Source organism: Hylobates moloch, unplaced genomic scaffold, assembly GCF_009828535.3.
Source record: "Hylobates moloch isolate HMO894 unplaced genomic scaffold, HMol_V3 SCAFFOLD_7, whole genome shotgun sequence".
Classification (NCBI taxonomy): domain Eukaryota; kingdom Metazoa; phylum Chordata; class Mammalia; order Primates; family Hylobatidae; genus Hylobates; species Hylobates moloch.
This window is the reverse complement of record NW_026652282.1, coordinates 42262394-42277207: the sequence shown is the minus strand read 5'-3', so window position 1 is coordinate 42277207 and position 14814 is coordinate 42262394. Positions and strand designations below refer to the sequence as shown.

Below are 14814 nucleotides of genomic sequence, written 5' to 3'. Positions count from 1 at the left end.
ACACACACACACACACACACACACACACACACACACACACACACACACAACCTGTTCTGCTGTGGCATTTCTGACACATAAAAGGCTATCCCAAATATTGAGCAGCCTCAAATAAATGCTTTTTAAAAAATAACCAAATTTGATGAAATACACATAACATTATATTGGTTGGTTTTCAAGCAATTTAACCTCATTATTATCATTTTTTGAGACAGAGTCTTGCTCTGTCTCCCAGGCTGGAGTGCAGTGGCACAATCTCAGCTCACTGCGACCTCTGCCTCCCGGGTTCAAGCGATTCTCCCGATTTAACCTCATCAATGTGATTCTTTAAAATGTCAACTTTCCCTTGTTCATGAAAGGATCAGAGAGGTGGGGGGATAGAGGGACAGACAAATCTTGGAATAGTCACAAGTCACCTAGATAGGCAAACATTTCTGTGGGTTTTTTGTTGGTTTTGTTTTTTTGCTGCACTGACCCCCACAGACCCTGCCATATCACTCACACCAGGGAAACAAACCCCTCTGTGCCGGTGGCTCAATGCTCAGACCCAACCCTGCACCGCACACACCACCATCCACCCTTTGTGGCTTTACCTGTCTCCATAGCCAGTCTATGAAGTTAATTTGTTCAGTAAAGCTATAGTTAACAGTACCTTCCAATGCAAAGGTAGGCACTGCTCAACTTTTTTGAAAGCAGATTTTGAACAAAAAATAACATTAAAATCACGCTGTAGAGTGGTAAGCAAAACTTCCAGACCTGGTTACAGGCTGAATTTCTATAGATTTCATAGAGGACTGACGTTTTACATAATTTTTCACAGAATATTATTACCATATTGCTTCAAGTCAAAGACACTTTACAAAAATCATTGTAACATCTCTGAAATCAGGATGTCTCACAATCTCTGTCAGGCCAGGTGGCAGTCACAACAAAGGTGCCATGGTCTGTATTAATAACACCCAAATTATTATATTTACAGCTGGGTATTCAATTTTTTGGATGCTATCATAAATGGTATCATAAAATTTAATTTTCTAGTTTCTTGCTGCCAGTATATACAGGTACAACTGATCTTGCTAAAGTCACTTAGGTTTTTTCGTGCTTCCTCAAATTTGTTGAAATGATATGAAATATGTGCTTATGGAAAAAAGTTACTAAACAATTCTTTATTTTCTGTCTTCTAGTTTTCTCTTGTGTCTGATTTGTGTTTGAAGATGGTTCATCTCACAAAAGGAAAAAGTGAAAATTTCCAAGGAGGCTATATTATTACAGATTTGAATTTGCCTTAAAATATAAGCTTCTCCCAGAAATTAAATCAGTTGTGATGACCAAATTAACTAACTACCCTCACCCAAATCTGCCAGCTGACAAAAGACAGAAGGTGCAAATATTAATACTGATACAAGATACATGATTTGGGGTTAGTCCATTACTTCAAAATGCTTTATAAACACACATATCCTGGCCACTTCAGCAAACCCCTGTAAAATGGAAAATGGACAGCAATAAAGAACCTTGAGACGCTTTGCTCTTACTAAATAGAGAAGCATTAACAAAGTGGAGTTTAGCAAAAATGCTTCTTGATAATATCCATGACAGCAGAGACAAACCGGCTTCAATACTGAACCAACGGTGGTGTGGTAATTTTTTTAATGAGGTGAAATTCACATAACATTAACCATCTTAAAGTGAACAATTCAGTGGCATTTAGAACATTCACAATGTTGTACAACCAACCATAACCTCTCCCTAGTTCCAAAATATTTCATCATCCCAAAAGAAAACCCAGTACTGGTGGGGTAATTTTAAAGGGTATTATCAAGGATGACAGGGTGTCATGTCCTTTCTACCAGTGACACAATCACAAGGCTACAAAGGTAGGAAGAGGCAAGGACCAAAGCCTCAAGGCCCTTTTGAACATCTTCAAATGGGTTATAAAACACTGTGGTTATTTTGTTTATTCTCAGGATGAAATGAGGCTTTTTCTTGCTGGAAAGGTGTGACGTAATGGCAGAAAAACACGGCTTGGGTTTGTATTCCCGATTTGGAAAATCTCAACTCATCTCCCCAGTAACAGAGATACACATTTCACTGGTGTGGTTATTAAAGAACTCTGTAGTGAGTAAACCTCACTCGAAAAAGCCTTAAGGTTAGATGTGTTTGAGGAACAGCAAGAGTCCAATATGGCCGGCCTGGATGGAGACAGGGAGGGAGTGCGTAATCAGAGGAGAGATATGGGAAGCCATCAGAATGCAAGCAGGAGACCAGCTTCATAAAGGCTTGCAATTCATTGTAAGGATTTTAGCATCTATGCTGCAAGAGATGGGAAGCTGTTAAGAGTATTTTGAGGAATGGCTGGACATGATACATGTTTTAAAAATAATTACTGCGTATGTAAAGAGAAAATGATACCTTTACAGTTGAGAAAGCTGGCCAACACTACCATAACCAAGTGATCAAGGTTAACATCACCAATGATGCCATGTGGATACCATGTATCACCTGATGCGAAGAGAAGGGCTCACAGTATGCATCCAGTAGAATTTTATATATGTATTCCATATACGTATAAAGTGAAAGCTTAGACAATACATACCACTTAGAGATGCATACAGTTGTGGTAAAACATTAAAGAAAAGGAAGAGACTGTTAACTCAAAATTCAGGATAAGTTTCCCATGGAGCAAGGAGGGGAATTTCCATCTGGGAGGGGCACAGAAAGATTTCTTAAGACAGTGTTCTGAATCTCAACATGGATGGTGAATTCACACGTTTTTATGTAATTATTATTTAATTTTTAAACTTTGAAATAGATTGAGAAAAATGGCAAAAATAATAGAGAATCCCCATATGTCCTTCATCCAGATTCTCCATATCTAACATTTTACTCATTTGCTCAATCGTTGTTTCTTTACATGCATTTTTTTGGTATTTTTATTTATTTTAAAATGGACAAAAATTGTATATATTTAGAGTGTACAGCATGAAGTTTTGACTTATGTATACATTGTGGAATGACTAAGTCAAGGCAATTAACACATCCATTACGTCACATACTTATCAATTTTTTGGGGGGTGGTAGAACATGTAAAATCTTCTCTCAGCAATTTTCAAGTATACAATGAATTTATTAACTATAGTTGTACAATAGATCTGAACTTATTTTTCTTGTCTAACTGAAATGTTGTATCCTTTGACCAACATCTCCCCAATTTCCCCTTTCCCCTCGCCATATATAAATTTATATATGCTAAATTTTCAGGCATTTGAGAATAAACTGCTTACACTATGCGTTCTTATCCCTAAATTTTTCAGTATTTCCTATAAACAAGGATATTATTTTTCATAGCCACAATGATCACAATTAAGAAATTAGTAGTACTAGTATCTACCCACTTTAATAAAATGTCACCGATGTTTCCATTGCCTTTTACAGTAAAAGAGACAAAAATAATCTCATGATAAAAAATTCATTTTTAAAATAATTTATTTTTTTTCTGTTCCAGGATCCAATCGAGGATCACATGTTGCATTTAGTTATCATGCCTCGTTAAATCGCATTAATTCCTTCAATCTGGAACAGTTCTTCAGCCTTTGTCTTTCATGATCCTGACATTTTTGAAGAGTGTAGGCCGTTTATTTTAATAGGATGTCCGTCAATCTGGGCTGCGTAAATGTAATCTTTTTAGGTCTTACGTATTTCACAATTAAAAAACGAGATGCAACTCGGCGAGAAATAAAATGAACCCAGAAGCAGTAAATTTCAAGAAGCACTGTTTAGCAAGAAATCAGTAAAACAAGCCGATTTATCAAAATTCTCGTTTTTTAAAAAAACGACTTTTTCTTGATTCTAAAAACAAAACACTACCAAAATAGAAAACCAATTAAACATGGAAGGCTCCTCCCGTGCTAATCACCTGCACGTTCTCTCGACTCGGGAAGGCTTCCGCCAGAATAAAAAACCACTGCGCGTCACAAACTTTGCTTATTCGCAGGCGCCATTTTCTGCCTCATAGGCACCACCTCCCCTCCACTGTCGTCCCTCGGCCTCAGAGCACGCCCCTCGGCTCACGTCACCAACCTAACCTCGTTCCCAGGCTCCAGGCTCCTCCCCCCTCCCCCACGGAGTCCCCGCTCCCTCCCTCGGACCGTTCGGCTCCGTCCCGCTCTTCTGCCGACGTCACAAAGCTCGCCTCGTTCCCAGCCGCCCCAGAGCAATCGGAGACCGCTCCTCGCCCCCAAAAGTTGCATTACGCAGCGCAGGCCGCGCCCCCGCCTTATGTCGCAGAACCCACCTTCTTCCCAGGTTCCTACGCAGTTTCACTACGCAGGCCCGGCCCCACCTCCAGGACCGAAACTGGTCTCATCACAACAAACCCCATTTTGTTCTCCGGCGTCAGACTGCACCACACAGGCCCCGCCCCTTTTACAGACGTTGCGATTCATTCAAAGGCACTTCCCCGCCCCTTTAGCCCGCTGTCCCGCCGGCCACTCCCCCGCCCCCGCACCCCGCAGCAGCTTTCCCGCGGCCCTCGGCCGCCGAATCCCCAGCGGTTGTCAATGCCCCCACCGTCCCCTCTGCCGAGGCTCCACCGCAGCCCAGCCTCACCAGCTTTCGCCGGCCCGCAGTGGACGTTCTCGCCCACTCTCGCCGTTTTCTATCTGGCGCCACTGGCTGTCCAGCCCTGGCAGCTCCTCGTGCTGTGGCTCTCTATCCTCAGCCACCGCCGCTGCCGCCGCCGCAGCAGCTGGATTTGCTGCGACCGTCGCCATCGCCGTCCGTTCTCCTCTACAGCCAACGCAGCTGTGCGAGATTGGAAGACGCCCCTCAACAGCCACTTCCGGATTCTGGTCCCGGAAACGGAAGCAGAGCCCCCCAAACAGTCGCGGGGCTACTGCCATATTGGAAATGGCCCGGCGCACAGAAGCGTCGAAGGGCTAGGTGGCGTAAAATCTTCAGTGGGAACCAAGAAAGACAAAAGTGCCTTGTGAGGTCCTAACGCCCTATAGACTTAGGGCACAGGTGGCATGGAAAGTGGAGGTTGAGGTTCCCGAGGTGGGCTAGGACTCCTACACTGGGAGCAGCGTTTTTGTTAGCCTGATCAGAATGCCCTTCATTGTGCCATCAAAACCCAATGCAAAAGAGGTTTCCACCTCCAGAGACCCACCGAGGCCTGCGGGCTTTTGTTTCTCTTCCTGAACTAGATTTATTCACTAGACAAGGTGTTGAAGACAAGTTAGCCCCAGGCCCTATGTTTGTTGGAGTCATAGCAATCATAACTAAACTGTCCGCCCAGTTTAAGTGCTTTATTGGACTAAAATAGTAGCCTCAGGCAGCAGGTACTGTCCTTGTCACCCATGGGTAACAATGGGGACGCTGAGTACCAGAAACGTCCCTCAGCTAATTAGTAGTGGAGCTGCTGTTTAAACTTGAGAAATCTGGTTCCAGAGCTGTGACCTTAAACACCAGGCCAAACATTCTCCAACCGTGTGGTCCCAGCCTGTCTACTGGTCCAAAAATCCTCTTGGGGTTTCACAAAATGAAAACTATTTTCACAATACTTTTTCACTCTCATTCTCTCAGGGGTGTACAGTGTGATTGTCCAGAGGCTTCTGAATCCAGAGGCTGTATGACATAAGCAAAAACTCTTTTGAATGTCTTAAACTTTTAAGAACATAAAGGAATCCCGAGACCCAAAGTTTGAGAACCCTCGCACTAGGCCAGGGTCTCTCAACCTCAGCACTGTCATTTCTTTGTTGGGGGCATCACAGGATGTGTAGCAGCATCCCTGGCCTCTACCTACTAGATACCAAGTAGTACCCCTCAGGACAACCAGGTGTCTCCAGACATTACCAAAGGTCCTTTGGGGGAAAAATGTCTCTGGTTGAGAACCACTGCACTAGGCTATGCTATTCTTTTCTCTGCCGGGGCTGCCAGCCCCGCTGATGATGACTTTAATTTCGAACCTCCCTTCCCCCTCACAATCTCATAATTTACCTATTTTCAGTTAACCTCTGCGGGGCAGGGATTGTGTCTTTATTACTGTGATTCCAGCCCCCAGCCCAGACCTGGCATAAATGAGAGGTCACAAACTCAGTTGTGTAAGCTCTGGGTGAGGAAAGGGAGCAGCCCTTCCACTTAAGGGTCCCCAAAGAAAGTGGCATTTGAATTGAGTCAGACACATGGCAGACAGCTACTCTTTAAGCCCAGTTGAATCTTGTCGGATTCTCTGGATTGATTCTCCCCATTGACCCTCTGCAGACTCCCCCTCCCCATTTATCTGGGCAGCCAGGTTTTCCCAGCCCTAGACCGTTTTTTTTTCCCACCTTCCAGAGGCCAACCTCTGCCCACACCAGTGACTCTACCACTTCCCAGAGCAGTTGGGTGAATTCTAGACCTTTTAAATCCAGCCTGGCAATCCTGTCCCCCTTTGCAAGGCCCTCCTTTTCCCATCCTCCCTTGGTGCCAGAAGTGGCCATGTCATCTGATTCTAGCCAAGAAATGGCACAGGAAGTCTGCTGAGGAGCTTGTGGAAGTTCCAGCCGTTAAAAGAAAACAGACAGGTAAGAAAGGTGTTCTGTCTTCCCTGCTTGCTTTTCCATCTCTGGGGACATGGCAGTCATCATGGCACCATGAGGCTGCAAGCTGAAACATCACTAAAGTGCTTAGAAAGACACAGTAGAGGCCGGGCTTGGTGGCTCACGCCTGTAATCCCAGCACTTTAGGAGGCTGAGGCAGGTGGATCACTTGAGGCCAGGAGTTCGAGACTAACCTGGTCAATATGGTGAAACCCCATCTTTACTAAAAACAAAAAATTAGCTGGACGTGGTGGTGCACACCTGTAATCCCAGCTACTCGGGAGGCTGAGGCAGGAGAACTGCTTGAACCCAAGAGGCAAAGGTTGCAGTGAGCCAAGATTGTGCCACCACATTCCAGCCTGGGCGACAGAGACTGTCTCAAAAAACAAACACACACAGTAGAGTGATTAGAAGTTCATGGGCTCCCACCACTGGGCTTTAGTAAATGGCCACTTAATTAGGGTTGCCATTACTTGCAGTATTTGCCTGGCCCTGCTCACCCCACCTCTTCTGCTTAGAAAACAATCCTTGGCTTTGCCCAAGATGGTAGGACTGGGGCTGGAACTCACAGGACAAAGAAAATAAGTTTCAATTTTCCTCATACCTAAGGGCAAATCCCAGGTTGTGTCATTGATCCCTGGCCTCTTGCAAACTCTCTCACCCACACCCATGGTTTCTGTTACTTCCTGGACACTAATAATTGAAATTTCCAGGTCCATCTATGGCCCCACTGCTTAATTTGATCCATGTATTAAAGGACTTATCTACCTACTCAGTGGTCCAAAATCTACCCTCTACCGTCCTGAATATTCCCTCCTCTTCATGGTTTCCTAGTCAGTTGGTCATACTGGGCCTTTGCCTCATCTTCCCATCCATGGTTCTATTGGGCCTTCCAGTGTCTTTCAAACATCGTCTCCTCCACTCCCCTGCCTCCACCCTCTTATCAGGCTTCCTCATATTCCTGGGCAAATCTAACTCCCCTTTCTGCTTCTCAGCCCATCAACACCATTCAGCCTGCCTTACCTGCTTCAACTCCATGTTCTACTGTTACATGTGCAATACCTTAGATGCCTTTTTCATAGTCGTGACGTGTCCCTGGCCCACTCTCAGTGTTTTCCTAGACAGTGGTGATGAGGTATGAATTCTCCAAGGTCCCAGTAATCACCCCAGCTCGGCCACCCTCCACCCCTACAGGGATTTGCAAGCAGGCTTTTCACTTTAGACTTTTTAATATTTCATACAGCGATTATGGTGCATTCAGGAACCCAACCCCCCAAACCCACTAGGAGGGCTCCCACCCCTGCCCTCCCACCCCATTTCAGGGCCCCAGGGCTTAGGGTGGAGGAAGGGGAGGTAACCACCCATCCAGGGACTGACCCTGGAAACTGTCCCTGCCCTGCCTCACCCTCCCCAGGAGATAGGGGGCAACACCTGGGCACAACCCCTCACACCCCCCCCCCCCCCCCCCTGCTTGTGCACATATGCACATTATGGCTCCTCGCTGAGCTGGTCAGTTCCTGGCAGGGTCCCTACCCAACAGCACCGAGTGGGATGGGAGCAAGGGGGCTGGGCTGGGGAGACCCTGAGAAGGAAGGAGGCCCCAGCTACGGGACTGCAGGAGAGAAAGAGTGGGGCCCCCCACCTTGTCCATTTCCCAGAGTCTCTGGTAGTCCCCAGATCCCCCTGCAGCTGGGGATGGCGGGCGGGGGTAGGAAGGCGAGTGGCCGTGGCATGCTTTCCCATAGCCAATCCCAGGGTCTGGTGATGATCAGGGTTCCAAATAGGGGCTGTGTCCCTGTCTCTGAAAGGCTGGGAGCAGGGCTTCATTGCACAAAATACTGTGGGAGGGCCACACGCAGGGGGTGGGGCCCAGCCAGTCTGTATACAGAGATATTGCATTTTAAAAAAATGAAAATCTCATTTAAAATAATTAAAAAAAAGAAAAAAAAATGAATGAAATGAAACAAAAAAAGGCCCACACAATATGAGGCAGGTGGGGCAGGCAGGAAAGCAGGCAGAGGATGCCTCAGACTCAAGGCATTGTCACCATCTTGTCTGAGTCGAGATCCCCAGCCTGGGCTAGCTCTGGACCCCTGGCTGGCCGTGGGGTAGTGGTCCTGGGGACTGGTATGATGGGGGGTAGGCCTGGCCTCAGTGTGGGAGGCTGGCATGGCCATGCTGTCCACTGGCAACTACCAAGACAGAGACAGACAGACAGACCAAGTGAAGGAGTGATGAGAGCTTTGTTAGCACCCAGCAGACAGGCCAATGGGTGGGTTGACAGGCCAATGGTGGGGTGTTTGGGCAGGCAGCAAGGGACAAGTGGGCAGGTGAACATGGCTCAGGCAGGTAGGCAGAGAGTAAGCAGGGAAGATATAGTTGGGGGCTGCCCTGTGAGGGGTGTGGCATCCCTCCAGCCGCTGCCTGCTGGGGCCTCGGTCTGTGGCTTAGAACTCGGTGTCCACCACGCGGAAAGCTGGCCTGCCTGTGGGGGAAAGCAGAGCAGATGGCTGTTGGTGGGTAAGCAAGTAGGTGGGTGGGGCAGGGAGGAAGACAAGGGGCTATACCTACCTGAGTCAGGCATCGACGAAGACCGAAGGCTGGCCTCCTTTTGTAGCTGAATCTCCTTTAGTGCAAATATGGAAGTAGCTACAGATGGGGGAGACATAGAAGTGGGGGATGACCCATGAGGTCATCTAGGACCAGCCCCATATGACCCCATTGGAAGAATTAGAAAAAGCTGCCCCTTCTCTGAGAGGCTTGACCTTCATCTGTCAAACAATTCCATACACAAACCAGCTACAACCAGGGAAGATGAAATATGGACCATTACATGACACAAAGAAATCATTATTAATTTTGTCAAGTGAATTATGGTATTGCAGTTACCACCTGTTAAGTCTAGGTGATGGGTGGTGTTTGGGGTTTGCTTTATAAATAAATCCAGTGGGGAGATAGGGAAAGTGAGCAAATGTTTTCTGTAGGTTTGATAATAATATTGTTGTTTTAAAAAAATCTTTTATAGGTATATGCTGAAATTATTTAAGGATAAATGCTATGATGTCTGGGATTGGATGTGACTCAAAATAATCAGAGAGAATATAGATAAAACCAGATTGACCACGAATTGATGACTCACTGGAGTACTTAGGGACTCATCATATTATTTTGACTAATATATAAATACATATATTTGAAAATATCCATATTAAAAAGTTTTTAAAAGCCAGATATAAAAAGCGAACGTCACATGTGATTCTATTTCTATAAAGTACAAGGACAGAAAAAACTTATCCTTGCTGTTAGAGGTCAAAACAGTGGTCACCCTTTGGGAAGGGGCTGGGAATAACTGAAGGAGATGCAAGGGAGCTCGGGGTGGAGAGCTTTTAACATTCTGTTTCTTGACTTTTGTGCTAGTTACAAGGATGTGTTTCATTTATGAAAATTCATTGTATAGTATACTTACGATTTGTGCATTTTTTAGCGCATGTAAGGAAACGTCTACTTTAAAAAAAGTAAAGTGCTATTGCATATATTTTTATGTATGTTTTAAATTTTTCATGAAAGGTAAAAAGAACTGAAAACTAAAAAATGTTTTCATAACAAATACAACCCATCACACATGTGAACAAGATGTCCCCCCACGTAGAGGTGGCATAGCCAGAATCCTACACAACCCGCCAGCTGGCCCCAGCAGTCCTGTTTCCCAGTCCCCACACTGGCCGGTCCATTCCCCAGCTCCACTCACTGTCAGGAAGTTTGTGGATCCGCTCCCCCAGACTGAAGAAGAATGGATGTTTCATGGCATCCTCTGCAGAGATCCGATTTCGACCCTCAAACTGAGTGGGGGTGGGGGGAGGGGGATAGTATTGATATCTTCAACAAGTAGGTCTCTCTGCCCACCTCAGACCCTGCCCCTGGTTTGAGGGGGGGTCCCTGTTTCCCCACACCTGGAATCCCATACTCCCAAGGCTGACCCAAGGTGGTCTCACCTGCAACAGCTTGGTAAGGAGGTCGGCCCCGTCGCTATCAAGTCTGCCACAAGGACAAAGAGACCTGATTTAAAACGAGTTTGGACACTCTGGCCCCTAATGCCACCCACCCACCAGCCTCACCGGGGTGCGTGGCTCAAAAGGGCCTCGGCTCGGTACTTGGGGTAGTTGTATGTCTTGAACTCCTCATTGGACAGGATGCCTGGCCACGTCTCCTCAGTTGGGGTTCCTAGTAGGGAAGAGGAGTTACCCCAAACATTTCACAGGTCCTCCCTGTGTGTCTCCACAGCGCCTAGGGCCCATGCCTCCTCACCTAAGATGCGGAAGATGAAGTGTAGCTGTTCCTCCACCGTGGAGCCCGGAAAGAGGGGACGGCCTGTGGCCATCTCATAGAAGATGCAGCCCACACCCCTGGGCAGGGAGGGCACAGTGAATAGAGAGGCAGCTGGCTGGGTGGCTGTTGTGACCAAGCCACCCCCTTTCCCACGTGGCCCCTGCCACACTTCCACCTGTCCTTACCACATGTCAATCTGAGTGGAGTAGTCCGTGGACCCGAGCAGGATGTCAGGGGGCCGGTACCACAGTGTCACCACCTCATTGGAGTATGTCTTTGTTGGGATTGACTTGGCTCGGGCCAGGCCTGGAAATCAGAAAGGACAGCTAGAATGAGGGGGTCATGGGCAAAGTCTGGGGGAGAGTGCAGTTGAGACTGAGGGTGTCCTAGGCAAAATCTGGCAAGGCTGAAGGGAAGTGAGACTAAGTGGTCATGGGAAAGTAGGAGGCTGGGGAGCCAATAAGAAAGGGGAGGCCAGTGGTACCAAAGTCAGCCAGCTTGAGCTCTCCCCTCTCGTTGATGAGCAGGTTCTGGGGCTTGAGGTCTCGGTGTAGCACCTTCTGCCGGTGGCAGTAGGCCAGGCCACGGAGCAGCTGGAACAGGAACAGCTGGGGACCCAGGAATGGCAGGCAGAGGTCAAAGACTATTCACTAGCCCGACCCCCAGCAGGCACTGCTCCCCTCCCAAACACAGACACCAGGCCCAGAGCCTTGTCACACAGAAGAGGACAGGGTCCCAGTGCCCTCCAAGGGCTCCTAGCAAAAAAAGCCAAAGGGAAAAGTCCGTTTCTGGGAGATTTGTGGGTTGGAGTGGGTGAGTGGGGGCCCCCTTGTGCCCCTGCTTCCTGCCCCACACCCACTTTCACGTTGTGCATGTTGATGATGTTCCCACAGTCATCCAGGTACTGCTTCAGGTCCTTGTCCTGAGGAAAGAAAAGGTGGTACAGGAATGAGGGTTACTTCCCATGGCTCCTGGCTTTCTCCTCACCTCACCCTGGGACCCACTGCCACTCAACCTTACCAGGTACTCAAAGACAAGGGTGAGAGACTTCTCCGTGTGGATAATGTCATGTAGCGTAACGATGTTGGCGTGTTTGAGGTCCTTGAGCAGGGACACTGCAGGAAGCATGGGAGTGGGACAGGGGAAGAGTCAGGGTCCTACCCTCAGGACAGAGGTGAGGACAAGGACTAGAAAGGGACAAGCCCAGGTTTTCTTTCTTTCGCCAGACAGTTCAGGGTAATGCCTCGGAGCCACCAGCTCTAACCCACCTCATGCCAGAAGGAAGTTGTTTCTCCATGTTGCAGATGTGGAAAATAAGACTCAGAGGAGAGTATGGAGCAAGAACCTGGGATTGCAGCCCCCGGCTCATGTGACACTAGATTTTCACAACCTGTTTTTGGTTTCTGGGAAGGGGCCTGGCTCCAATCCTCAGTACATAGGCCTGCAGCATCGTGTGAAATCGAATTTGCACACTAAATTTCAGTGCAATTCAAATTCATTCCATGTGATATTCCGACTAGAAATTGTTACAGTAAATAAACTGGTGAGCACTTTCAGGGGTGTTCTCAGAACCAAACCCTGGTTTGCAATTCATCTACCTTTTATCCAAATGGGAACAGATTCCTGGTTACCCTGATTATTACCTGGATATGTGGGTGACAGGCATTCCCATGAAAGCCAGAGTGTTTTAGGGGGTCTTAGAACCAGTCTTTGTTCTCATTATGGAGTGTGTGCGCCAGGGGTGGGTTGGGGAAGCCTGGGGCAGATGGGATGGGGGTGTGTACCTTCCCGGATGGCGGTGCAGGGTGCCCCCTCTTCATGTTCCAGTCTGATCTCCTTGAGTGCCACAAGGTTGTCTGTGAGCTTGCTTTTGCCTTTGTAGACGGTGGCATAGGTACCCTGGAATATGAGGAAGTGTGACAGGAGAGGTGCTATGAGATTCCAGGAGTTCCCACTGACCTTCATCCCCACCATGGGCCTCCTAGCTGCCTCTCACCTCGCCCAGCTTGTCCAGCTTAATGTAGGTCTCCAGTTTCCCAAAGCCAATCTCAGACTGTGGGACAAATGAGGCAGGTTGAAGCAGGCTCAGGAGAAGGGTCTGGGAGAGGAGAAAAAGGAGAGGACAGGAACAGAAGGTGCTTACTAGGCTGACACGACGGAGGCGGCGGCTGAGGGGCTTGTCAAAGATGGGGCTATTGAGGGTCAGCTTCTCCAGGTAGCCCTCAGGCAGCCGGATGTCAGCTGGTAGCGATAGGCGCTTGTTGATGTCCTAGCAGGTAAGGCGAGAGAGAAACAGGATCATGAGCTCCACCTCCCCAGGTCCAACCCCTTTTTCCAGCTCCTCCACCATCCAGACGGGGTCAAGCACCTCAGTGGAGATCTTGCGTGGGGGATGGTTGCGCATACGCACTCTCACTGGAGACTGCACCTCATCCGAGGACGTGGCTGAAGCCTGGTCACTCTCCCCATCAGACCCCATCTTCAAGTCCTCGTGCACAATCTCTGGTGGCAGGGAGAGGGGTAGGGCAGGCCAGGTGGGGTCAGGAACCACAGGACACCCCATCCCCCACGAAACATATTTCATCATCACACATGTGTGCACATGGCCCCCAGAGGAAACCTGGAGTCCCTCGGGGAGAGGGTGATGTACCTGACCCCAGGGAAGCTCAGGTACATCTAGGACAGGTTGAACTGGGGGGTGGAGAGGCAAAAGTCACCTAGTGGAACCCTTCCTTCCAAGGGCAAGCTGAGCTCAGAGCTGGCAGCTAGGTGGTGGCAGGGGAAGCCAAGGGTCCTGGGAAGGCAGGCCCAGGGCAGGCAGGTACCAGAGGCCTGAGGAGGCCATCATAGAGGGCAGAAGAGCAGAGGGAGCCTTGGGGCAGCTGTGACAGGCAAGGCACCCTCTGTCCCCCCCACGGGGCCTGGGCAGAAAGGCAAGAAGAGGAGCACAGATGGACAGATAGACAGACGGTGTTGAGAGAAGATGGGAGGGAAGGGGGAGAAGAGAGCACATGGGGGCAGAGAAAGGGCAGAAAATTGAGAGGAAAATGAGGAATGTGACCAGGAGGCAACACCTGGGAAGCAGCCTGGGGTCATATGGGAGAGGGGGTAGCCAGTGGACCCACCTGGTGCAGAGCTGAGTGGGCCCCGTGCAGAACGAAGTTCCCCAGGAGCAGCACGTGTGGGGGCCTCTCCAGGGTCACTGCCGCCACCACCACCACTCTCATCCAGGCCTATCTGCTCAGGGGCACCATTGGTCTTGTCTATGCCTCGGCCACCTCGGAGTGTCATTGACAGCTGCCGTTTGATCTTCTTCATCCGATCCATGGCGATCTGAGCAAGGGACAAGGATGGAAATGGGTCCCATATTAGCATTTGCTTGATCACCATGGGTTCCCTAAAGCCCACAGCCTAGCAGGGGGCACTGACATGAACTTGTCAGTGCTCACTCAACCACTATGGACCCCAGAGCCACTCAGGAGTTCTGGAAACCCAGCATGGATGGGGATCTTTGTCAGTACCTGCCCACCCACACAGCCAGCCCCACTGGGACCCTGCTCCTACGTGACCCACCTGAGTTCTCAGATTTAGGTGGCTGATTGAGGGCAAGGGCCCAAACGATGGATTGTTGGGATCTAGGGGAAAAGCCCCACTGCAGGAGCAGAAGGCTCCATAGCAGATCTTCTCAGGTGCAGCTGCAGTGATGGGCCCAGCCATGGGTCTGCCAGGGCGTGTGCCCAGAATTGAAGGATGGGTGACATGGCCTCGAGCACACCCATGGAGTGGCATAGTTCCCCTAGCACCACCCTCAAAGGCCAAGGCAGACTATTCCCTGTGGCCACAGGGACCCTTCTCCTGACTTCTCTAACACTCATCGTCATGACAACCACTGCATCATCCCATTCATCTA

At 48.7% G+C, this 14814-nt stretch overlaps 2 protein-coding genes across 6 annotated transcripts in view; both read right to left on the bottom strand.

Moving 5' to 3' along the window:
- The window catches only part of USP11 (ubiquitin specific peptidase 11), a 10165-nt gene extending 5320 nt beyond the window's left edge, over nucleotides 1-4845 (bottom strand). Inside the window, exon 1 of the mRNA XM_032756789.2 lies at nucleotides 4609-4845. Within this exon, the coding sequence (XP_032612680.2) occupies nucleotides 4609-4772 (164 nt within the window). The 5' untranslated portion in view covers nucleotides 4773-4845. The remainder of the gene's footprint in view (nucleotides 1-4608) is intronic.
- Nucleotides 4846-8802: 3957 nt separating this feature from the next.
- The window catches only part of CDK16 (cyclin dependent kinase 16), a 15649-nt gene continuing 9637 nt past the window's right edge, over nucleotides 8803-14814 (bottom strand). For 4 of the 5 annotated variants that reach the window (XM_032756791.2, XM_032756792.2, XM_032756794.2 and 1 more), the window contains 15 exons: nucleotides 14030-14237; nucleotides 13273-13406; nucleotides 13048-13173; nucleotides 12901-12957; nucleotides 12689-12803; nucleotides 11925-12019; nucleotides 11764-11826; nucleotides 11389-11512; nucleotides 11090-11210; nucleotides 10884-10981; nucleotides 10694-10799; nucleotides 10571-10613; nucleotides 10327-10417; nucleotides 9150-9227; nucleotides 8803-9063 (listed from right to left, as the gene is read on the bottom strand). In XM_032756791.2, coding sequence (XP_032612682.1) covers nucleotides 9026-9063; nucleotides 9150-9227; nucleotides 10327-10417; nucleotides 10571-10613; nucleotides 10694-10799; nucleotides 10884-10981; nucleotides 11090-11210; nucleotides 11389-11512; nucleotides 11764-11826; nucleotides 11925-12019; nucleotides 12689-12803; nucleotides 12901-12957; nucleotides 13048-13173; nucleotides 13273-13406; nucleotides 14030-14237 — 1497 coding nt within the window. In that variant the 3' untranslated portion in view covers nucleotides 8803-9025. Of the gene's footprint in view, nucleotides 9064-9149; nucleotides 9228-10326; nucleotides 10418-10570; nucleotides 10614-10693; nucleotides 10800-10883; nucleotides 10982-11089; nucleotides 11211-11388; nucleotides 11513-11763; nucleotides 11827-11924; nucleotides 12020-12688; nucleotides 12804-12900; nucleotides 12958-13047; nucleotides 13174-13272; nucleotides 13407-14029; nucleotides 14238-14477; nucleotides 14740-14814 lie in introns of those variants that run through there. The other variant, XM_058441300.1, reaches the window with a different exon arrangement.